The following is a 26,534-nucleotide window of genomic DNA, read 5'->3' as shown; positions in this document are numbered from 1 at the left end:
AGGTTAGTGTTTTCTTTTCATTGAGTGTACAAATGTGTTGCTGAAAGTTGGATGATGTCATTATTTATTTTGGGGGATTATGAGATTATGAAGACTGTGTGATCGTTATCTGGTGCACACTTATTACATTTTGATGTAGAGCTTACTCTTAGTGGGTCTTTTTAACACTCACACACTCAGACACAATGCAATTTTTTGCTACAATCTAAATGTATGTTTTATATATGGTTTTTTGTTTGTTGTTTTATTTTGGGAGCAGTGAAGTCAAGTCATTTTGTCTCCACAAGATACCTACCCCCACACCCCTTTTTGTAAAATTCAGTCTTTCAAATATCATATTCACAAGTTAGATCTAACCAACAGGCAGATGCAGGAAATACGCAAAATTCTACATATGCTCGCACGGATACATGTAGGTACCCATGCAAATGAATCTACACACACGACCACACAGATTAGTTTAATTCCGACGACAATAATTAGGCAATAACACACAGCTGTTACACTCACCGAAGTAGTGAAGGATAATAATAACACATATGCTGATGTAGTTTTTTTTTAGAAATTGAACAGATTTTCTTTTTCTTTTTTTTCACACAGACATACCATATAGTAGATTATCTCAATAGTAATTTATATCATAATATGCTTACATTTTATCTAAGTATATATCAGCTAAACGTATGCAGGTCTATTCAGTGGATATGCACAAAACAGCACTTAAAGATTGTATCCTTGATTTATTGGTCTAATTTATTTGTGTGAAATTAGAAAGATTTATACAAGATACAGAGAAAAAACAAATACTCTGTAATATTAATGTAATTGGTAAGCAGCAGAATAAATGTTTTTTCCTAAGTGTGTGTGTATGTGTGTGTGTGTGTGTGTGCGTGTGTGTCTGTTAGCGTCCATTAAATGTATAAAATCATGTGTTGTGTTTAATTGCTCTGTGTCTATCAGACTGGGAGGGGGAATCTGTTTATAGGCCAGCGGTGTTGTCTCTTAGTCAGGCAGTGACCCAAATCAGAGAATATGAAAAACAAAAAAAAGAGGAAATGAGAGAATAAGGGATAAAAGACAGGAAGGGAGGGGCAGAAGGGTGCAAGTATAAGATGACATTTACTGAACAGAGGAAGGAATGAATTCATGATCCAGATATAAATATCCAGTCTAATTATTCCTTCTTCCCCAGTTTCTATACCTCAAATGCACAAACTGCAACTCAGATTCTAGTTTATACACAGATACACAGACACACACCCAAACACAGCTTCTTTTCTTGTCTGTCAATTTTATATAATACATCCTCCCTAATAATATTTCAGACCATCAATCGCAGAAGCATCATTTTGGATAAATTAACATCAATGCATTAGGTTCTGTACAATTGAATCAAATTAAATTTGAACTCTTTCTAACACTCATTGTTCAGTTTAGCACATTTCAACATGTAGTATATATTTTACTCATTGGTACACCATACAGTGTCAGTTTATTCATCTCTGTACAATTAAAAGCAATTCACTGCAACATGACTTCTAACCTGCTTACATATATGGTACTGTATTGTAGCAGGTAATTACTGTACCTTTTACAATATAGTTCTATGTGTTTCCAGGAACAATATACAGTTAAAAAATTAAATATAATCTACTACATATGTTCACATATGTTCATTTGGCTGCCACATTCATTCAATATGACTTAGAACCAAAGCAGGACGCAGCTGAGGTGAGTTGAAGGTTAAGGCTCTTGCTCAAGGACTCAAGCATAGCAGCTTGGCAGTTCTGGGATTTGAACTCATTTTTTTTTGTAATCTGCAGCCCAAAGACTTAACCGTGCCTACCTTTGTGGTTGAATTAACTTGCACTAAATGACAATTTTCCTTTCTCACCTCTAATTTAAACTTGTACTGTATATCCCATTATACATTGCATTTACTGATATTGTTCTGGTAATGAAAAGCAACCCACTGTTTTACTTGCATTATTTACAGTACAATTCTCTACAATATTACAACAGAACAGTATTTTGTTGTAATAAAAATGCAATTCAAATTCTTTTCAGTCTGCTGTCTGTTTTTTTTTTCTTTTTTGCAGATTATAAACAGTGCTGTGGCCCAGGTTCCATCCCCGGTCAGGGAACCAACCCCAGCCATTAGGGTTGCACAAGCCTTAGTGCCGGTCCCAAGCCTGGATAAATGGGGAGGGTTGCGTTTGTCTTGCAATACACATTAATCCAATGGCAATTACATGTGGTTCCATGAAGTTTACACCAGCAAATATTTCCAAACAAGGATGGCAGAGATGTTTAAGGCCTTTGCTCTATAGTTCAGTAGCTGAGTACATTGGGAAGCCCCTTAACTGCCATATGACTGTACTATATATATAAATATACATATTTTAGTAATATTTGTGATTTTGTGTACAAATGTGAATTGAATTGAATAACATCAATAATAGTCTCAGCACACTCATATGATCTTTCCACAGTACACACATTTTAGGGTTTAAGTGTGGTGTATACAGACTTACATCACCACTGCAGTCAAAACTGCACAGTGTGTCCTGCTGTAAGTGATGTCTACATCATCGTGATGAATGGTGGATTTATGTACTATTTAGTGGGTTTAGATTAAGCCAGTCATTTCCTCCTTGCTTTCCTTACTCATGGCAGGTGAGAACACAGCAAGAAACTCTTGGATACATTCTTGGGTCAAATCCCAGTAAACCCTGTTGTGAATTCAACCTGATTTGACCCAGATACAAGAAGAACTCAGTGACAGATTTTCATGAGTTTCAGCCTGTGCCTTTTTCATATACCCCTTAGCAAATGTTTCTTTTATAGTGTGCTAATTTACAACCAGAAAATGGCACTTGCCAGCCAGTTCTGGCATTTAATGCACTGCATCCTAAGACATCCTTTGTATGCTTCCTACTGTGTAGTAACAGTATGGTGAGAACCACATATGGCTGGAAAAATCCAGTGCCCCAATACTTGTGCCTATATATTTGAGCTAATATAAAATAAGAATTACATTGTATACTATTTTTTATATGGGGAAGAATTAGATTAACCAGAATATTGCTATTTTTATGCAAGTAAACTCATTATCTAGTTTTGATAGCAAGTTAATTGACTGTAGGTTAATTATGATATAGTTTAATGAGTCATTACTTTTTCATTGATGAGTAAAAATGGGCAAAGAAACATTTTAAATGGCTTTTATAAATGACAAATTGAGCTTTAATGTTGTACTACAGCAGCTTATCAGTGTCCCAAATTGTATTTAAAAAAAAAACAACAATTTAATAAGCCAAATACATTTTAGAATTCTCTGAAATTGAATTGAACTGTGGAAAACATTAAATATTTTCCAGGCTTATTTTATGTATAATCTTTTATGTGTATTGTAACACTGGTAATGGTATTTAACCAAGTTATGTATATTGTAGATGATTTCATACTTGCATATAGTTTTTATGCATAGAACATTCACACCACACCTTCAAAACTGTGATGGGGTCACATTTGCAATATTAATCTTGCTAGCAGGCTAAAATTGGGCTAATCACTACAGTATGCAAATAATTTGCTAGGAAGCTAATCATTTAGATAATTATTGTATTGTTAATTTAAACCAGACATCAGGTTCACTCATTTCCAACATGAAAATGAAAAGAAAAAAAAAAGATACATTAGAAATATAGATGCAGTCGGATTTAGCATGAGAGATAGTGGAAACATGAGAGATAGTGGACGGCAGTGAGTGATGTCTCTCTAAAAGAGTGTATTTCAAGGGACCTTATACCCTACAGTATGTTACTTATTTACTTGCCCTTTCTTCAAAGTTAAGTGGAGGAAATTAGGGGGACAAATGAACTGATGATGAAGTGTATGGAGAGACAGGAGAGAAAACACTGCATTTTGTTCTAATGCAATTAGAAAAATAACGCAGTTCACTTCGTAGTGCACCTAGCATCTGGGTTCCAAAATCAAGTGTGCACAAAAAGTTTAGGAAAAAACATCAAAATCTTTTAAAGCAACAACCGAAAAAAACGTTGCTTCCCAGGTGGTTTTCTTACTTTTAAAAGAAATTGACTGAAACAGTCAGTGAGTTTAGCTAAAAATGGAGCTCATACAAATCATTATATCATTCATTCATCTTCAGCAATTTTTTTCTTCTTTTCGCAGTCCTGATGGATCCACTGCCAATCCTGTGAACCCTATACACAAGCACCCTTGAGAATGAGAATGAAAATGAGAAATGAGAAATGAAAATTCGAATGCACCCTTGAAACAATACACACACCTTCCTAAATGCTAGGGGCATTTTAACAGTCTGCCCACATGCATGTTTTGAGAGGTAGGAGGAAACTGGAGACCCCAGATGATTTGGTAAGAGTAAATTGTAATTAAAAGGTGTACTACCACTTTGATTTATTGATGTGACAAATATACCTTTTAACATTTGATCAGTTTTTATACTTCAATTAGCAGCCTAAGGCTGTGGATTTGTAAGTAACAAAATGATTCATTGACTTTGTAGCAGTGTGAGGAAGACATTACTAAATGGAGATTCTTATTCTTTTACGCTATCTGGCAGACACCCTTATCCAGAGCGACTCACAACTGAGCAGTAGAGGGTTAAGGGCCTTGCTCAAGGGCCCAGCAGTGGCAGCTTGGTGATGCTGGGATTTTTTAACTAGTCACCTTCTAATCCACAGTCCAATGGATTTTCGACTGAGCTACCTCCATCTTATACACTGATCAGCCATGACAAAAAAAACACTGACAGGTGAAGTGAATGACATTGATTATGTTGTTATAGTGACACCTATCAAATTAGAAAATATCAGCTAGTAAATGCAGAGCTGGTTCTTCCAGTTGGTGTGTTGGAAGCAGAAACAATTGCCAATTGACGTTGACAAGAGCCAAATTGTGATGGCCATATAACTGGGTCAGAGCATCTCCAAAACGGCTAGATACTACAGTCATACCACAGTCCATACACTAAGCAGTCAGAAATGTTTTGGTGAAGGTTTTGATGGCTGAGTGGGGTCTACATACATACATACATGCATGTCTGTGATTGTGCAACACGGGACCATTTGCTTTGGCTTTGAAAAATGACATTCAAGTGCTTTCCAAATGGCTGTTTTGGAAGGACACTTTGAGGACACTTAGCCATTCTCACTGTGAAGGGTGTAGCCTACAGACGAAGTAAGGCATAGTCATGATCACTTTAGAATTGGCCGTAGTGAGACAGACAGTGAAGGAAGTGACAGCTGTTGAATGAAGCACTGATCTGATTAAAATCTGTCCATTGCTGTTCAACATCCCCAACCCCCACAAACCTCTTTCTCTCCTTTCACTCTCTCTATCGCACCTTCTGCTGAGAGATATTTCTCTTGGATCTATTCCTGTGTGAGCTCAGTGGTAGTGTCATGCTGCCAATATATCTCAGCTGCATACTACTCGAGCTTCGACATGTCATTCAACGAGCTCTAAGACAGAATATAGTGATGCCTTGTTGCATTTAAGATGCCATTCCTAAAGGGTACATGACAACACAAACCTTTTGTTCTGTTTAGGAAAGTATTTATTTCACAAGTGGCAAGTGTTGACTTCAGCCAATTCAGCGAAGTGTTGACTTCAGCCAATTCATGACCTGCAACTTTTCCTTTTAACGAGAAATGCTCATAAAAATATGTTGCTGTTTCATACTAAAAGGAAAAGGGTTCCAATCTACAAAGCTAGAAGTTTAAACACTTAACTGTAAGGTTCATGAGGAAAACTTTTGATGTAACAACTAATGCACCAGGTCTTTTCAGTGAGTTGCCAAATCAGAGCATTTGCAATATTAATTAAAAGTGCTGATTATTAAAATATGCTGATTATTATAATATTTGTTAGGAAAATTCTTCTTACTCTGTTTCTTTCGGCTGCTCCTTCTTTCGGGTCACCAAAGTGGATCATCTGTCTCCATACCACCTTGATCTCTACAACTACCTGCATGTCTTCGATCACCACATCCATAAACCTCCTCCTTGGCTTTCCTCTTTTCCTCTTTCCTGACGGCTCCATCCTCAGCATTCTCCTACCGATGTACCATGTCTCTGCACATCATCTCAATCATCTCAAACCAAAACGTCCTACATGCGCCGTCCTTCTAATAAACTTGTTTCTAATCTTGTCTATCCTCGTCACTCCCAATAAACATCGTAACATCTTCAGCTCTGCTACCTCCAGCTCCACCTTCTGTCTTCTACTCAATGCCACTGTCTCTAATCCATACAACATCAAAGGTCTCACCACAGTCCTATAAACTTTGCCTTTCACTTTTGCAGATACTCTTCTATCACAAATCCCTCCTGTCACTCTTCTCCACCCACTCCACCCTGCCTGCACTCTTTTCTTCACTTCTCTAACACACTCTTCATTAGTTTGCTCTGTTGACCTCAGGTACCTGAACTCCTCCACCTTCTCCACCTCTTCTCCCCGCAACCGCACCACTCCACTGCCTCCCTCTCATTCACACACATGTACTCTGTCTTATTTATCATACAGTATATACACTTGTTTAATAGAGTGTTATTTAAATGTTATAAAAGTTATAAAGCAGCACCAGCAGTTTTCTCAGGGTTCTCCGGTTTCCTTCCAAATCCAAAAATATGCTGATAAATATACTGACTATTCTTAATTTCGGTCAACTAGCATCCCATCCACAATGGATTTCCACTTCATGCCTCGTGAACACATGGCATCCTGACTAGGATAAAGTCAAAACAAATGTATGGGAGGGAACAAAAAACTATTCCAGAGTAAATGATTCACAATAGAATAGAATAGAATAGAATAGAATAGAATAGAATAGCATGGAATAGAATGACCTTTATTGGTCACATACACGTAAAGTTCTTACTTCGCTTATCCCAGCTTGCTTGAAAGCTGGGGTCCGCGTGCAGGGTCTTCCATGGTCTGTGACAATAAATTGTCACAAAACAACCATTTGGAAATTAAAGACCTAATGGCTCAGTTTATTTTTTCTCAGTTACGAGGCAACCCACACACGGCTCACAGTCAACCTTTAAAAGCACTCCACATGAAAGCATTCCAATTTATAATCGGCTTCTCCAGTGAACGGTAAAACACAGTGCGCACACACACACACACACACACACACACACACACACACACACACACAGAGACATATTTCTCATATATCGTATCATTGAATGGTTCTGTGAGCCACCATAGCAGTGAAAAATAGCTTTCCTTGTAAACCACACACACCATCATCATGTTGCCATTACATGCATTTGCCCCGCCTTTCTCCACCTCCCCCTTAGCCCCTTCCTCCGTCCACCTCTCACGCTGTCAGTGCTGTCCACAGCACTTAAAACCACATCAGTACGGTTAACACTTCCCCCTACAACCCTGCTTCTGCATGTCTACCCTTCGCTGGCAACCACAAAGACTGAGATCATTCTCCTGGGCATCCTCTGACCCTATTCATTTCTCTCCATCCATTCCTCTTCACTTTTCAAAAGATGTCAGTTTTGCTTGTAGCGATTACAGCGTGTATTCATTCTCTCTCTCTCTCTCTCTCTCTCTCTCTCTCTCTCTCTCTCTTCCCCCACTTTCATGCTACACTTGATTTCTCTCTCTCGCTTGCTTTTCTTTTGTCTCGGTGCAAAGAAAGGCCTTCTGGGAATGATTGACAGGTTAACAGTCCCCAAAGCAGACAAAAAGAGAGAGAGAGAAAAAGAGAGAGAGAGAGAGAGAGAGAGAGAGAGAGAGGGAGAGGTAAAGATTGCGCTCTGGTGTTCAAGATGAGATATTGCACAACATTAAACATTTTCTACTAAAAATATTTTATGATTATTTTTAATGGTGCCTTATATTTAATATAGTTTCAAATTTCTAATACATTACAAAATACCACAGAAGCTGAAAGGATTTTGGTTCTTCAAGATATCTGCACTTGCAAATTGCAAATGAATAAAGGAAAAGTCTTTTTTGAAACAGGAAATGTCTGTATATTGAAATACTTGTGTATGTAAAATATTAAGTGAATCTGGTGAAAATTAGTAAACTGGAGATGTATTTTTCTTATTTATTTGACATTCATTAACGTCACAGGGACCATTACCAGTGCGGTTAAAGTCATGCAAAGACATCAAGCATAAGTAATAATTATTACTTGCTTTCCTCACTCAACATTTTGAATGAGAACTACAACTCCAGTGCAGTAATGGAGACAAAAACTCCAAAGTTACACTTCAAATTCCATAATGCAACATAGCTCTACAATGCAGTAGCATTGATTTGCCACAAAGATTAGCCATGATTGAACTACAAGATTACTATAACATTCCCTAAACACAAATGTATACACCGATCAGGCCTAACATTATGACCACCTGCCTAATATTGTGTCGGCCCCCTTTTGCTCCAAATTTATTACAATTCCACTATTGTTGAGTTTTGCAGTGATAGGCGCTAAAATGTCCATGCAACCTGTGGTCCTAAACCATTGTAGTAGACTGCTAATATTAATGACATTATTATTATACAAATACTTTCATTGTAATTAATAATATTTTCAGATACTACACCGGCAGCAACTGGAGTAAAATATCTGAAAAAATCGACTAGGCTGCTAAACTAGCTCATACTTGAAGAAACGAAAGTAATATTTCATTTGAACTGTATGTATGCATGCTTGATTGCACTGCATGATACCCTTCATGTACAGTACATAATAGCTGTTTCTCTTCTAGTAACACTTGAGGAATGAAGAAAAAATCTTGCCACCTGACCAGAATGAGCAATGGAGGTGTGGAACATTGCCAATACAAACTGGCATGAAATCAATATGCGTGCACACACACACACACAAACACACACACACACACACACACACACGCAGAGAAAGTTGCCAGTTCTGCATGCCAGGGTGTGTTCTCTTTATTACGGCCACCTGAGCAACTCAGTGTCTATGAAGATAAGGGGCACTAAATAAGACCCTCATCTCTCTGTCCACCTGCACATCCTGTGAGACTCTTTCTCCAGCACAAATCTGCTAATCTCAACTTATTTCCGAGTCTTATTTACAGTCTGTTTTTATCATGCAGAGTCACAAACAGCTTCCAGCTAGCTCGAACATACTTTCAAACTTTTTTTTTTTTTTTTTTTTGAGATAAATACAATAATACAAACCACATTCAGCAAAAATGTAACAGACCAGTTCTTCTTCTATTACTAGTTTTTAAACAGACTATGGACTACCGAGCAATGAAACAAAACCTTCTACTGTGGGTGAAGCCTGAAACATATCCAATAATTCATATCTATAGATCAGTAGTGACAAATCACCATCAGTGTCTGCCTAATCAATAGTATACACACAACTCTAACACACTAATAACACAATCTTTATGCAGTGTCTACATTCGCACTTTGTTTAAGTGCCTGTAACAAAAAGATGACAATATCTTAAATCTAATTAAAGCCAATTAAGATAAATGTACAGGTACAATAAGAACTTGGATTTGACCAATATTATCACTATGGTGTAGAAAGAAACCAATTACATACACCAACTGTTCCTCAGTTCATATAGGAACAATCTTTTTTTGTACACCAACTTCTGTCTCATAAGCTATGGGGCTTTTATTCTTTTCATTATCATGTGTTTCTCTCATGCATGAAATACATTGTTTTTCTGGTCCACAGCCAAGTCAGTATATTCAAAGAAGCGCTTAATGGGTGATTAGAATCAGCACACTCGAAGCAGTAATGAGCACAACATATTTTGTTCTTGAGGCATGTTTTGTCAAGAGTGATAAATGTGTTTAAAAAAGAAAAACCCCAGATAGCCAAGAGTTGAGGGTCATAAATCAGGCATACATGAATTACATGCTACTTTTTTGGAAAATAATAAGGAATACGGGTGTTACACATATAGCTGAAGAGGGTATTTCAAGACTGTGTTTTTGGGTACGTCATGGAACTGCCAGGTTTTATTTCTGCTGAATGTAAATTTCTTCTTTAACACCACAACCCTCTATTCTGAACTTGGTTATTGGATTTGTTGCTGCAGATAATTATTGTCCACGACAAATCAGGACAAATTCTTTGTACATACAGGTACATTGTTTATTACTTACACATACACAATTTCTAAAGGTTTGTGAACACTTGACCATCAATCCCACACGCTTTGCCAAAAATTGCCAAAAATTCCTTGCCAATGCTAAGTGTAGTTAATATGGCAACTCTAGTTGAGGGGTCTGTGTACAAGAATGCAAGGAGTGATGAGGTAAAGAAAAAAAAAGTCATGCAATTAAATATTATTGAACTTTTTATTCATCACCCTTTGAAATGTGTGCCAAATGTTTGATAATTTAGCTGTTCCTACATGGGGTGGAAAACAGTGAGGCAAGAGATAATCAGTGTTATTCATAATTTATGGTATATATGGTCATAATGTTATGACTGTTCAGTGTATTTACAAGTACAGAAGGGAAATTTTCACAGCATGAGCAGCCGTGTTGATTTGATATCACTACATAAATGGGAAGGAAATGGTAGTTGAAAGGAAAGTTTATAAGTTAAAATTTCTACCTTTGTCCCTATAGTGTATTCAAATCAGTGAGTGAAATAAAACTTAAACTGACCTGAAATAAGATGTTTGTGGGTATTAATAAAAAAAAAAAAGTGTGAAAAGCAAGCTTCAATATTTACATCAGGAAATTATATACATTTAGGAACATTCTATAATTTACATTTTGCTAAATTTACTGAATATGTGGATTTGATTTTTAGTTGTGGAATGAATAAACAAATAAACGAGTGTAAAGTTGACAGACATACAATCGTTGCTGTTACATGGTTTATTAATGCTGAAGCTTCATTAATGTTAACCAACTCATTATATAAAATCAGTTAATAAAGGATGAATACAAAGCAATATCGAACCCCGATTCTGTAATGAACAACCGAAACAGTTGAACAGTGTGTGTGAGTTTAGATCACATACACAATACAACTGACAAGACCAATCACCAAGAAGTAGAAAACGGTGCCAGGAGCTATGAAAGAGCAGCAGCACATCTGAAATGAAATGAACGCTTTGAAAAAGAACATCTGAAAGAATGTGAAAGTGCATTCCATCAGCTGTCTTTTTCTTCTCCATCAAGAAGTAATTAGGAGCAAAAAGATGCAACTTGTCATGTTACTGAGAAACCACAAAGCATAAAGCTCTCAGTCCTGAAGATTATCTTGTTGCGGAAAAAACTTACTGACTGCTACAAAGCACTGACATTGGAGACTCCTTCCATAAATAATAAATACAATTCTATATACAGAAAACTGCACCATATACAAGAGATTTAGGAATTTGTTTATTGTTACACTTAAAGTCGGTAGAACGTCCGCTACACAAGTCCCTGTGAATGAACTGTTACTATACAAATGAGAACGAGTGAACGAGTAAAACAAGCACGAAATGCGCCATAGTATAAAAGAAATACGTAACAATGACAAAATTTAGTCCTGATGCAATATTTATCACAGCATAAAATCATGTGTTGTGGATGTTAGGTGAATTCTGGACAAAATTTCTGATAGAACCTCCATTTTTTCAGTACCAGCTCAAATATTATAGTAATTAATGAGTGTAATTGTTTAATACTTCTTGGTGTGTTTTATGGTGATGATGAAAGATTTGTAGCGAATGTAAAAAAAAAAATTCTAGTTAGCGTTTATTCATCTCAGGTCCGTTTCTATTCAATGTAATATGGATTGTTCCTTTCAGCATATTGGAGGAGTCAGGAGCTATAGCTGTGGAATCGGCGGCAGGTTTAGAGAATCCAAGGCGCTGTGGTAAAGTTCCCTCAAAGCCTTCAGCAGTAACAAGCGGCAAAACATCTGATTGAAAAGATGAGGTAACGGTTCCTACGTAGTGGGACAAAAGGACAGGGGCAGAAACAGATGAGATCATAAAAAAATTAAAGACAAAGCAGATGGAAAGTGGCGTGGAGTGCGTAAGAAGTGATGAGAAAATAAAGAGAGAAAAAGGGTGACGCAAGAAAGAGTAGGAGGGTTAATGTCACTGAACTCCTTGTAAACTCTTTAAATTACATTAATGTTTCCATGCTGCCAACACAGACTAAAAGACAAACACACACACATCTTACCCCAAGTACATGCACTCTGTTATAATATGAACTAAAGTCTTTACTGAGAGACACCAGGAATCTGCAGACCTGCACAAAAAAAACAGAAAAATCAGAACAATCCTGACAGTTAATGGATATTCAGTACCGACTTAACATTTCTATCTAAAAACTTACAAATTATATATAAGTAAATAGAATACAAAATATTATACGCAGACATCAGCAAAAACAAACCTGCTCTGTTCTTAAATTAACTCTTGCTCCCGCCCCTTCCAGCTCCAGCACCTGTCCTGATTGGTCCAGAAGCTCAGAGAATGGAATGAGGTAATTGAAAAGAAGAAGCCATTCCCCCTAGTGGAGAGAAAACCTTTACTGTAAAGCCTGCCAGGATGTAATGAGTCCTAAAATGATCTATTTGGAATTGTGTATAAAACCAGTGGCATGCTGAATTACCTCTTCTTTTAAAGAGGAAAAATCCAACTCGAAACCTGCAGGGATTTCGGGGTAGACGCCTGCAGAACAGAAGAGTTAATACTGAAAAGCTGGAGGGAAAAACGATCACTAGAGGCAGCGTTGCACTGTGTATTCTTATGAGAAACATAGGAATAAGAAAATGATTTGAGCTTGCTGCATATAATTGACAATTTTTTTTTTATTCAGCACAAGTATGTGCTCACTATAGGGTGTAATCATTATGCAATGGAATTTATGAACAATTTAAGATTTAGCAACAGAAAAATGTGACTATAGAAAAACAGTACCCTGCAAAAAATAAATAAAAAAAATCTCTCTGCATATATACTTTTTTAAATAAATGCATTCGAAAACAAATGCACATTGAATGATTTCAATTCCTCTGTGTACATCACCTTGCTCTACCCCTTTTTCATAGCTGCTGAACAGTGTGTGTAGTCTCGCACAGTTATACATAACAAAGACTCCTCCCCTAGGACCCTTTGTGGACACGCCCACTTCACGCTGGACATCGAGAGTCACCTGTTAAGACAAAAGCGTTCATTCAGTCATCTGCTACAATGACCTTAAATAGAAACATACAACAAACAAATGCTCACACTTACATACTTATAGACCATGTAATACTGAGTTACTGGAATATTCTACTGCATGCGGACATGCATATGTGCTCAAACACACACTCACTGGGCTCGTGTGTGCTGTGGATAGCAGCTCAAACCGCACTGTGGCACAAGTCATCACTCTGATGATGTCATCCCAAGTCTGTCCTACAAGGTCACCAGAATAAACTGTCACTCTCACACACATGTTGCACTAATGCACAATGCTCCCACAACTCACTTTGTGTCTTTGCAGAAAGTGTACGTGTACCATTACACCTATTTGTGAGTTAGGTCACAGAGTAACTCATGATAGGTGTTTGTCAGTATTTTAAATGACAGACACACAAACACACACATACATACACTTGCACTTACCTTCCACTTGCTCTCCATATTTAATTTCTGAAGCTTCCTTCATCTGAGCTCTTCTTAATCTGAAGGAAATTTGAATGCAGGCAAACACAAATTGATTGATACTACAATCATTGAAATTGATTTTTTATTTATTTATCTACATTCGGTACCTGATAACGAATTGAAAACTGAATTCTATAAATGTATTTTTTTTTTTTAATAAAAAAAACCCTAAAATAAGTATTCAGCTTCTTTGCAACAACACTTGAAAAATTTGCTCAGGTGCCTCCCAATTCTCGTGATCGTTGCTGAGATGTTTCTACACCTTGAAGCTTGATGAAAGCCTCTTCGCAGTTCAAACCCAGTGAAAGCCTGCTTGGAGTTTGCCAGCAGGCACCTGAAGGAATCTCAGACACCTGTTGGCAAACTCCAAGTGGACTTCAATGGGTTGTGCACTGAGGAAAGCCTTCCAAATTAGCACTTTCCAAGTTTGTAGAATTCGAGTTATATTTATATTGAGTTTGTATTCTTGCATACCAGTGTAGATTTATTCACTACTAGAGATTTAAAGCACGTTTGTACGTCGCTCTGGATAAGGGCGTCTGCTAAATGCCGCAAATGTAAATGTAAATGTAAATGTCTAGACACTCTGCCATACAACCCAGATCGATGGAGGGATGCAGTGATGGTTGTCCTCTCTAAAACTTTGTCCCATCTCCAGTGGATCTCTAAAGCTCAGTGAGTATTGGGTTCTTGGTCACCTCTCGTTTAAAATCCCTTCTCTCCACTTGATCAGTTTAGCCAGACCACCAACTTCTGGAAGAGTTGTGGTTGTGCCAAACGTCTTCCGTTTGTAAATTATTGAGACCATTGTGCTCTTGGGATTCTTCAGTGCAATAGTCATTTTTATGTAGCCTTTATCTGTGCCTTGCAACATTCCTGTCTCAGAGCTCTTCAGGCAGTTCCTTTAACCTCATGGCTGGGTTTTTGTTCTGATATTCATTGTCACCTGTGAGGCCTTCTATAGAGAGGTGTGTGCCTTTGTAAATCATGCCTGACAATTAACATTTCCACAGGCAGAGTCCAGTCAAGGTGTAGATAAATCACAGCAACGATCAGGAGAAATAGGAGGCACCTTCATGTGTTGTTCAAGGAGTCTGAATACATGTGTACATGTGATATTTCAGTTATTTTAGCACTGTATATATATGGCCAAAAGTATGGACATCCCTCCTAATTATAAGTCCAGGTGTTTCAGCCACACCCATGTGCATGATATCAAGCAGTTAGATATGCAATTATCAGTGGCAGTAAAACAGTAAATTAAGTCATATTAAAGAGCTCAGGTACTTTAAACCCAGCACTCAGACATACAGCTGAGCCATGAGGTAGTAAGCCATGTTATTTAAACGAAACTGCCTATGAACAATCACTATATGCAATTCTAAGCATTAGCATGAGTGGTTAAAAAAAAAAAAAAAACTTGCTACCACTGGACTCTGGAGCAGTGGAAATGTGTTTTCTGGAGTGATGCATTATGCTTTGCCACCTGGGAGCCTGATGTAAGTGATTCCAAATCTGGGTTTAGCACATGCCAGGAAAATCACAAAAGCGAGGTCCCCAAACTCATGGCTTGACAAGTTTGTGTGCACAGAGCCCTGGCCTCAACCCCATTTAACACATTTAGAATGACTGAAAACATCGACTGCGAGCCAGACTTTCTGATCCAACGTCCGTGACTGATTTCACAAATGAGCTGTTGACAAATCTCTATAAAATCTTAAAGAAACCCTTTTGGATGAATGGATGGGTAGATAGATAACCAGAATTTTGCAGTAACTACCCATACAGTTGTTTATATTACTTGAGAAAATATCATAGGCAGGCTTACAAATAAAAATAAACAGCTCAATTTGAGACCACATCACTTCACAAGCTGAGGTTGAGGAACTGGCAGAGCCAGAATTTACAGGCTATGCTTACCTTGCTGGTATTTCTACCTTTGGGGTTTTCCCCCACCGTTTCTGGCACATGGTGGTAAGATTCATACCTAATTCAATGCCAAAGACTTTTGGTTTTGAACGCACACACTTTCGGTTTGATTCTAAAAAGATATAAAGATAAGGGTATGTGGAGTACTCAATAGATACAGGTAGTGTCACGAGTCTGATGTGTGAGATATGCACACCAACCTGCACCTACACTCACTCACTAATGGTCAACATGGACAGTTGGCGATGAAAGTAGTTTGTGTCCTTCAGGTAGACAGTAATTGTAGTCTACCTATAGGTTTTCGTGATAACAGAATTTCTGCAGGTTTTACCGATTGAAATGTATGACTTTTTAAGACCATTAAGAATGAAATTTAAGATCCATATCACACCATTAAACACACATACACACAAATACATTGTTACCAACTGGCCTTAATTGAGCCCTAATAATTTTTTTTAAGCCAAGTATCGCTCAATTTACACTTCCCTATAGCTGAAAAATAAAATCTGTTGGTGCAATCCAAAAGAGATTCGTGCCAATAACAGAAAGCTGATTGGCTCTGTTGCATGCTGGTCTCATTTGTAGTTGTAAGACAGGAATTATATTAAGACTAGCAAAAGAAAGAACTACAACACCACAAAAACATTTCACTGAGCATAACAGGTAGTGTTACATGTACATTATAAAATTAATACCTGTTTAATATTATTTAAGACCCAAAACAGGTCTAAAATTATGATGTTTAGATTTTAGACTTTTTTTTTAGACCCTGCGGGAACCCTGGATGAACTGGCGATGCAGTGCAAGTGGCTGACTCACTATTAAAAAGATTAAAAATGTATATAAAAATGTTGTATATATGCAGAAATACATAACTTACTGCAGGTATTGAGCTGCGCTCATCTGAGTGCCTGGAGTCTTTACTAGACCACACACTACAAGCCTCTGACAGAAAGAAAGACAGACAGACAGACAGACAGACAGACAGAGATAAATACAAAATTGGCCAAAAAACACTATATGGACAAAGGTTTGGGGACACCTGACAGTGGCTTTTTGAACATCCCATCTCACATTTAGACCCAATCTGCTGTATAAATATATATGATCCACTCTTCTGGAAAGTTACTCCATTTGATTTTGAGTGTGCTTGTTCACATTTGTGCTCATTCAGATGCTGATGTTGGGTGAGGAGGCCTCGAGTGCAGTAAGTGCGCCAATTCATCTCAGAGGTGTTCAGCAGGGTTGAAGTCAAAGCTCAAGATCTTCCACTCCAACCCGTGTAAACCAAACCTTCCTTAAGCTGTATTTGTGCACAATTGTTAAACAGGTTTGAGTCTCCCAGTAAAGAGAAAATTTAATGCTACCACAGCTTTGAGGGTTTCAAAGGGGAAAAAAATTCAGGGAAATTTTCAGAAACGTTCTGTGGGAACTTAATCTGGGAAATATCGCAAGTTGGAAACTTACCAAGAATTTATGGGAATTAATTAGAAATTTGTGTAAATGTATATAAACTGTATCATATACAAACAAATATGAACATTCTGTTTGGTGTTAAGCTGACATGCATGCAAACTAATACAGATTTAAAGAATCATAAGAATGATAAGAAATGATCTTTGTTATGTTATGGTGGAATGCACAGTGCATGTAGGAGGGTTTGGACTCAATAGATCTGCAGTAAGTGTGCTGTGTGCATGTGATTGATAATTGTGCAGGGTATGAGTCTGGTTGTTTTAACCAAGATTTGTTTTTTTTCCAAATACATTTGAGTTCACTGATATTGGCTAACCTGCAATTGTGTAAATTCCCATTTTATTCACAGTAAATATATATATTCCTGTTAATTCCCATGGAAAGTTTCCAGGCTTTTTCCCAATTTTTAGCAACCTAAAGTGCATCCAACATTTGTGGTAAAAATCTTGGGGGGGAAAAAACGCATGGCTGGAAAAATCAGGTGTTCCATTAACTTTGTCCAGGTAGTTTATGTGAATATATTTAAATCAAACATGCGAATGATCCGCTGTGGCGACCCCTAACAGGAGAAGCCAAAAGAAAGTAGTAGTAGTAGTTTATGTGAATTATTTATATTTACTTATTTATTGCTGCCGATGCTCCTCAAAAGTCATGTTAGATAAGGGGCTATTAAAGAAGTGCTTGGTCAGCCTGAAGTTATCTTAAAAAAGATGCCTTTGAAGCAAAGAGTGATTTTGCCACATAGTAAAAGGCCTCAAAGTGAAGGTTTTTATGAAATATAAGAAAATAAACATAGCCAATTCAGTGTAACTAATATTGAAACTATATTATATACTAAACTATATAAAAATTACCCAGAATTAAAAAAATTATGCACAATTTGTGATTGAGTTAAAAAGGGTAACATCATTCCATTTTTTATTTATTTTATTTTTTTTATGTGACTGCAAGTGGGTTAAAAACCTGCGTCGCTGCAACACCGGTGGCTCTCCAAAGCATGGCGATCTGCTGTTGGCGGAACTCATCCTGACAGGAAGTCACGTGTAGCACTGAAACCGTGGATGCCTGCAGAAAGGACAGGGTTCTAGACATTATGCATATACACTGATCCACCATTATTATTATTAATATAAATACAAAAAGTCACCCGGGTAGCATTCTGCTGCTTATAGTAAATAAGTGAAAAAATTGCTTATATGTGTCAAAAAGAAATGTGATCCAGTGCAGGTGTTTGAGTAGACTAACACTATATCTTTTGTTACTGTATGAATAAATATAGGTATGTGATGGAATGTGGGACTCACAGGAAACTGTTCTATTGCCCTGTCCAGCTGAGCCAGATGACACAATGCCTCTCGCTGCACTGTAGATGAGAAGAAGAAGATTTAATATACCAATTACAAATATGCATACGAGAAAAAATTTATTGTGCATGAATAATGTACACTATATTGCCAAAGGTTTGCAGAAACCTGGTCATAAGTATGGTATCTGCTTTTTGAGCATCGTATTCAAAACATAATTTGCTCTTATAATTCCCTCCAATCTTCTGGGATGATTGATATTTATATATATATATATATATATATATATATATATATATATATATATATATATATATATATATACACACATTTTTTTGGTGTGTGAATAGGAGTAATTGTATTTTCAATTAAATTTTTATTTGTGTAGTAGGCGCTTAAATCATGTAGAATGTCACAACGCAGATATACAGTAACTGATGTGTGTGTGTGTATTTACATTCTTAATTATCAATTTATCCATAATACTTTAATATAATATGTATGAGTTATTTCAAGGTAAACATCTGTTCTCAATAATGACATCTGTGTGAATTGTGAATCAAATTTCAGCAATAAGCTTGGAAGTTCAGCATTTTGCCACAAACACACACACACACACACACACACACACACACACACACACACAGACACACTATTCCTCACCTGTGCATGTGCCAAGAGTGGGGTCATAACCCTGCAGCTCTACATCCTCCATCACTCGCTTTAGGTTTATTCTGACCTCCTCTGTCATCCCTCCATACTCTCCCTTACTCGCCCTCTTCCCTCTCTCTCCATCTGTCTCTCTGTAGGAACAGCTCTCCAGGGCGCTCCTCATCTTTTCCTCTCCCTCTTCACTGGTCCAGCTCACAGACGCTGCCGGCCAATTGATACCCAAGATTCGGAGAAAGCTGATGATGTCACTCTCTTCAGGAAGGGCAGGACAGAAGGACACAGAGTAACTAAAAAAAAAAAAAAGATTTTATTTATTTATATATTTTTATATATATCACACAAGGGGCATATTACATAGCTTTACTCTGTTGTAGTATGTCTTATTCTCACACCCTCACCCTTGTCTCAGGAGCACAGCCCCGAGATGATCAGCGATGAGGACGGTACGAAGCTGCACCAGTGTCAGACTGTCTGGAGTGGGCGGAGCTTGTTTGGCATGCAGTGCAGGACAGTTGATCAGAACACACCCCTGTCTTTGAGTGGCAGGTCTCAGGTACGCGTTCATCCCACACAGAACACCTCGGAATGATGTGCACCGGTCCACGGTTACACACAGCCCCTCGGCCGTGACATCACACCCTGCGAGTGGTAACACGCCGCTTCCACGGAGAGAGAGGACGCGTCTTATAACGGCCTGAGGAACCTGCACACAGACACACCAGCACTATAAATATCCTAAGCATGTGCTACCAGCAGGCTCAAAATCACAGAATATTTCATTGTGTCATTTGTACAGCCTTCTAGCTACAATCTTCATAATCTTTAAAGCTGCAATCTGATTGGCTATCAGTGCTGCCAAGTATGCACCACCATCTATGCCTGGTACTAATTGGAGAGGTTCTCAGAAGATTCCAAAGGTAACTGTTATCAAGGTAAATACTACTATACTAGACTATGTACTATAAATGTACTATAAATAAATGAAAATTATGATAACATGCTTTATTCTGTATTCACAAATGCAAACAAAAATACATTTTAATTCAAGCTATTTTTATTTGTGTAGCGCTTTTAAAAATAGAGCAGTTTTACACGGACGAAGTGTAAAGCGTTTGTTTCTTAAACATGTAATAATAAAAAATTTCAGGTTCATTTCAGGTTCACTACAGGGCCATGTAGTTTTGGATTTTGTTTTCCCTCCATAAAAAAAACCTTTCATTTAAAAACTGCATGTTGTGTTCACGTGTGTTATCGTTTTGTAATTTTTAAATTAGTTTAATGATCTGAAACATTAAAGTGTGACAAACATGCAAAAAAAAAAACCAAGAAATCAGGAAGGGGCAAACACTTTTTCACACCACTGTATGTAAATCAAACTGAAAAGTTTTCAGTGATGCAATACTTTATGATGTCATATTGAAAGTGGGCGGGGACTGAAGCTGACTTTTTACATTTCTCAGCATAAAACAGATATTTTACTGCTGAGTTGTGACGTGTATCCTAGTCATTTATGAGACATGTTTGTAAATGGACGATATTCACAAAAAATCTGTAAAAAATAAAGGTGTATTAAGTGAAGGTAAATATAGTGTGATTATTGAAGCACAGTATGATTTGGAGGTTTTGTCCTGATTATTTGAGGACACTAAGAGGAGAAATAAAAGCATCTGCCGCCTCAGGGTTCAAATGTTTCAATCAATAACAACAATGTCAACCGCTGTCAGTCAGTGTATCAGTAAACCACCTAAACAGCATGGCAGCAGGAACACATGTCTCACCTGTCCGTACGAGTAAAGCGTCGTCAGCACTGTGTTGGGCGCCAGGAAGTCTCTGTTTCTCAGGTTTTTGGCGCTGCTCTCTTTAAACCAGAGCTTGTCGCGCTCGGTGCTTCTCTTCTCCCGGTTCTCGGCTCGTTCGGACTCGGCTTCGTGTCCGATTTCCCGCTGCAGAGCACATCGCAGCGCCCGTACAGTGGAGCCGATCCGGAACGGCGCCGTTTCCGCAGTCTCCATCATTCACCTCGTTCACAACGTAAACATAACCAATCAACTGAAACCTTGCTGTTAGTAATTAGAATCTATGAGGCCTTTTCATGGACACCCACGCGCTTTCCTTTCCTAACATCGATCACCAGCAATTCACTCAAACCGGAACTTTGGAGTTTTGGGAAAATGTTTCAGTACGGCACATTTCTCTGAAACATACACGCACTGGAAAGACGCCATGTTAAGTGTGGCAGGATTCTGGTGAGGCTTTTTTTTAAATGCTATAAACCAGCGGTCTTCAACGTTTTTCAGCCCAAGGACTCCATGTGCGATAGAGACATGGGGCAGGGACACCCTGATACAAAATGTGTCAAACATAGCAAATGATATTAATAGAAATCAATAAATATTATGCTAGTTATGAGATGTTAAGACAATTACATTGTACACTCTGCATTGTCTGTATATTTTCATATAAATCTATCAAAATTTCTGCATCATAACAAACGTTAATTTTGCAATTAAAATCACAATTTATTCAGTTGTTCACAGTTGTCTTTTATTTGAATAGATTTGCAGTTTCATACATTTTCCTTCTATTATCAGACAATTATAAATTCACATGAACATCAGCTTTAAGTTAAATAGAACTTTAATGTAATATAGTTAAAAAAAATCAATATTTTATCCATGATTTTTTTTTTTAACAAAAAAGTATTTGTGATTCAACATTAATTAGCGGACCCCCTGCAGTACCGCCGCGGACCACCTAGGGGTCGCAGACCCCCAGTTAAAGGCCCATGTTATAAAATTTGTATTAGTAGTAGTAGTATTTTTTATTGTATAATAATAAAAATAATAATAATCATCATCATCATCATCCGCCATGGTCCCAAGCCTAGCTGCAAAAGGAAGATGGTGGACATTGGGATAGCAACAACCCTGTAACACAACTGTTACAAAAATGATAAGTATGCCATCAGGTTTACAGGCCTCATGAGGACTAAAAAATAAAATAAAAATTACGTTTGAATGTGCCTGATCACTTTAAAAATGATTTGGTTAGCAAAAAAGATAAAGCACATATAATCCATTTTCCTCATTAGATCTTTGATAAACTTTGTGTTGGCTTTCCTTATAATTTACCCTTTTAGTAGCTAAAATTTTACTCAAATAACAGGTAATAATATTGGTAAATAAACACTATTTCTTAGTTTTTTGTATTTAGAGTTTTTTATATTTGGAGATAATGCACTGTAATAAGTCTGTTCCTTCAAAGGAATGGTCATCATTACTCATTAATCCTCAGCACCTGTTCTATCCTAAACATAATGGTTAATCTGGAGTCTATTCCAGGAATGCTGGGAAGATGGGATGCTGGTCCCTCCAAAGGCACCACATGCACATGCGCACATTTCCATACTGATTCAGTACTGCCAAGAGAGCTACTGGCATTGTTTTGATTTAAATATATTGTTAGCCAAGAAATTGTTCAATCAAAACATTTGATGTTTTATAATGAATTGTACAGTAAGTTTAAGTGTGAGTAATAAGCTATATAGCAAATATCTTACTGTTCAGGCAATGACTTGATGAGTGGTGTGTTAAATCCAAATAGTGTATTTACCTCCATAATGAAATAATTATTCTACTCCCTATGTAGGACACTGTGAGTCTAAGACTGCCATTTGGGATTTAGCCACAAATAAAGAACAACCAAGAACAAAAAAACAAAGAAAGCTAGTTGAGCTCTAAAATGTGAATTTGTATAAAGCTAAATGTTTTTTCAGTTTTTTAAATGCTTTTGATGTAGTTAAGAAATATTATATGCCAATACTTTAGATTGTCTCCTGGCAGTTTTACACTTAACTTTTGAACTCTTACTGTCTAATGTTTAAGCTAAACGACGAGTAGGCCTGCAGTTACCATTTAACAGATTTTAGCCATATAATATGAGGTAAAATTTATAATGCTCCTCACTCACTCATATAATGGAGTTAAATTATAGTAGCTTATATCCTCAGCAGAACATGGCACTTACTACAGGCATAAGCTTGTTCATGTTGACTTTACTTTGGTTTTTAAGTGTTTTTTATGTCTGGCTACATGGTGCTATATCCACAAAGTAAACAACCCTGCACGTTTAGCAAGACACCAGGGTTGTTAATTTAAAAAAAATGGTTCAAAGGTCCTCCAGGAGTCCAGTGGTCTATGCTAAGTGTATGCTAAGCGTAGTTAGTAAACACTGCTTTAATGGCAATTTAATGGACCTAATATACTTCTGTGGTATTTAACATGCTGAACAATTATATATGAAGAATAAGGGGCCTCTTTGGAACCATTTTAAACCATTAGTTCCTGGTGGGATGCATTACAGACCCCATTATGGCAATTCCCGTTAGAAAACCTACTAATATAGTTAAAGGTTAGCTTAAAGATGGTTTGCTACACTATATGAACAAAAGTATTGGAACACCTGACTTTTCTAGCTATATGTGTTTATTCCCCAATTTTTTTTTTACCACAAAGATGGAGACACAATTGTATAGGTGGTCTTTGGATGATTTAGCATTGAATTTACCCTTAATTGAACTAGGAGAACCAAACCTGTTCCCCTGTACACAAAGCCAGTTTTATCAAGATATGCGTTACATGGGTAGGAGTAGAAGACCTTCAGTGGCCTGCTATAAAGCTCTGACCTCAACCATTATGGGATGAATTGTAACACTGACTGCACCCCAGGCCTCCTCACAATACATCATCGCCTGACTTTAATTTTCACCTTGTGGCTAAATGAGCACAAATATCCACAAGCACGCGTAAAAATGCAGTGGAACGTCTTCCCAAAAGAATAAGGGTTATGCTAACAGCAACTGGGGACTAAATGTGGAATGGGATGTTTAAACAGCACATGCAATTGTTATGGTCAGATATCAACAAATTATTTTGTCAATATAGTCTGTATGTGCTTGAAGGACAAGTGCAAAAAAAGTGTTAAAAGTTAAAATATATACATTTACATTTACACATGCCTCCAATCAGAGACCAACATTAGCTAAATATTTATCGCTAATCTCTCGAATGTTAGCTAGCATGATACTAACTCTGATTATACATATGCAGTTCTAATAGCCAGATGTTACTACCAAAACTGCTTTGAGAAATATGCAGTGTACATAACAGCAGATTTTAGATTCCACATGAAAGAAATTAGGTCTCTTACATTTAGATTTTCTAAGTCATTAAATCTGAATCCTTGACTGTTGCTATTAAGCCAACTATACCTTTACAAATATATGATTATAGATTTATGTACTGATGTCAGTGGTGTATTGTTGGTATGCAAATGTAATAAATTCAAATGTAAAAATGTGATAGTAAAAACTCGATTTATGTAATTTCACATTGTATTTACTTCCCACTTCTGAATGTGTGTGTGGCAAAAAGACAAAGGGAGATTAGCTTGGTTCTACATTATTTATTAAAAAAACAAACGCACGTAATTATTCAGATATATATGTTTTTCTTTTCAGATTCGACTTCAGTTGAAAGACATGCAGAAATGGATTTTGATAATTAGGCTGGTTTCGACCCCTCATGGGAGAAGCCGAAAGAAGAAGAAGAAGAAAAAGAAGGCTGATCTGGATTTCACTGCTGGCTGACACGAAGTTCCCGGTGGCGGTTAATATATCTGGCAATCCGGGAGAAAACGTGTCATTCTGCAGCAACATCGATACAGTTTCACTAATTATAAGAGTCCTGTATCCTGTTTAGTATGAAACAACTAAAAAAAGACAATTATTTACGATATTAGTGCATTAAAAGTTTATTTTAATCTATATCAAACAAAATACTGTTTATGCTCACAGAACATGTATTGTTGGTTTGTTTAAAACCATTTTAAACTAGTTTCTCACCTCAGCTACTTTCAAACACACAGGATGTCGAATAGAGGTTGTAGAAATGTCAGTGTATTGCAGGAAAGGTGAGAAACGGAATCCACATTCAGCTGGCAATGAACAAATCAGCTGCATTATGGGTTCCGTTACCCACCCGGCCGCTGAGGTTCACGAAGTTCCAGTTGTCATGAAACATTCGGAAATCTGGAAATTACCACAGAGATGTCACCAAATTCTAAAAAATCTTCAGTACACATTATGGTATCTTCGAACGCACATAGGCCTCGAAACACACATAAGTCGTGCATATTCGCAAATCTGATCAAGGCTCATACATTCTTTAGACTGTTTTATCGTTGTTGGCGTCAGTGTCTCCATGGATGAAGCCAATCCTGTCTATTTATCTTCCTTCATCTAAAGTTAGGAGGCCTGAAAAACCTGTTTCACGACCAAAAACACACCGATATAGTAAGGGCAGTAGTTTCTCAAGTAAAGGTTGACTGTTGACAAGACTGACTGATGAAAGACAAAATAAGAAGGAATGCATGATAAGGTACTGACGAGCTGCAGCTTTACTCACTGAATATAAATATAAAAAATTGTTTGTTGCTGTACATACACTTCCTGCACTTTCACTTTGCAAATCATATGACAAGAAGATACAAACTGACAGATAGCATGAATGAAACAGCATTTGGTATTTAATAGTTTAGCTTTTGGGTGAATTTTTCTTACTTTTCCTTTAAGCGACTTTCTCTGTGTTCCTGTAGGGAAGCAAATAAAAGCAGAAGCTTGTGAAATTCAATAGTGATGCATACAAGTGTAAAGAAACAAAAGGGAAATACTCGTACTGGCAAATACAAGAGAAACTACAAGAGTAACTCAACCAAAAAAAAAGAAAAAGAAAAGAAAATAGGTGGCAGGAGGGACAAGCTAAACAAGTATGGAGCATAGAAAAATTTGATAAAGTTAAGACAGTTACCTTGAAGGACTGCCAAGTCTTATCCGTCCTGGCCATTCTCACTTCTCCCTCTTGCCCGTGCTGCTCAGTTCTGTCTGTTCATGTGAATATGTGTGAGTATTTATAAGTGTTCACTTCCTCTTCAGAAATCTGAGAAACATTTTCACTTTCACTTCTTCACTGGGCTGCCCACAGACACTCCCACCATCCTTGTCTTCCTCTGTCCGTCTTTCTTTTTCTATCTATTATGTCCTTTATGTCCTTAATACATCTCAGACATTATGCTTTTTCGAATCAACTTTCGTCCTTTTAATGTTCCATGAGCTACTGTGTAGAGAAAGCTTGTCCTTAGTAGAAAAAACATGTTACAAAAGCTTCTTAGTGGTTAAATGTTCATGCTTGCAGTTTTTTTTTTTTTCACACTCTAACTGCAGTTTATGTTTTATATTAAAAATTTGCAGGTTTCATTTTTGTCGAGGGACCTAAGAGCTGATAATAAGTAATGAAAATTCATCTAACTCAAAATCTAGTTTCATCCTAACATGACATTTACATACTTATTCATCTACCGAACCAGGATGTATACAAATAATTTAAAAAAGGAAAGAAAAGAAAGGCACA

The 26,534-nt window shown here is 37.1% G+C and overlaps 1 protein-coding gene and 2 long non-coding RNA genes across 3 annotated transcripts; 1 reads left to right on the top strand and 2 right to left on the bottom strand.

Moving 5' to 3' along the window:
* Positions 1 to 10,863: 10,863 nt before the first annotated feature.
* Positions 10,864 to 21,230, bottom strand: dalrd3 (DALR anticodon binding domain containing 3). Its single transcript, XM_046872019.1, has 13 exons — positions 20,847 to 21,230; positions 19,467 to 19,771; positions 19,060 to 19,355; positions 18,397 to 18,455; positions 18,056 to 18,157; positions 16,497 to 16,561; positions 13,643 to 13,701; positions 13,350 to 13,432; positions 13,058 to 13,184; positions 12,642 to 12,700; positions 12,423 to 12,539; positions 12,207 to 12,275; positions 10,864 to 11,964 (listed from the first exon to the last, which is right to left on the bottom strand). Exons 1-13 carry the CDS (start codon positions 21,081 to 21,083, stop codon positions 11,845 to 11,847), a joined length of 1,698 nt encoding a protein of 565 aa, XP_046727975.1. The 5' UTR covers positions 21,084 to 21,230; the 3' UTR covers positions 10,864 to 11,844.
* On the top strand, positions 21,178 to 24,892 carry LOC124400300. The gene is made up of 2 exons (XR_006928353.1): positions 21,178 to 21,314; positions 24,587 to 24,892. It is a non-coding gene; the product is annotated as an uncharacterized LOC124400300 (long non-coding RNA).
* Positions 24,517 to 25,618, bottom strand: LOC124400299. Its single transcript, XR_006928352.1, has 2 exons — positions 24,971 to 25,618; positions 24,517 to 24,744 (listed from the first exon to the last, which is right to left on the bottom strand). It is a non-coding gene; the product is annotated as an uncharacterized LOC124400299 (long non-coding RNA).
* Between the last annotated feature and the right edge of the window lie 916 nt (positions 25,619 to 26,534).

The sequence above is a fragment of the Silurus meridionalis genome, chromosome 17, assembly GCF_014805685.1.
Source record: "Silurus meridionalis isolate SWU-2019-XX chromosome 17, ASM1480568v1, whole genome shotgun sequence".
Lineage (NCBI taxonomy): Eukaryota > Metazoa > Chordata > Actinopteri > Siluriformes > Siluridae > Silurus > Silurus meridionalis.
This window is presented reverse-complemented; position numbering and strand designations above follow the sequence as displayed.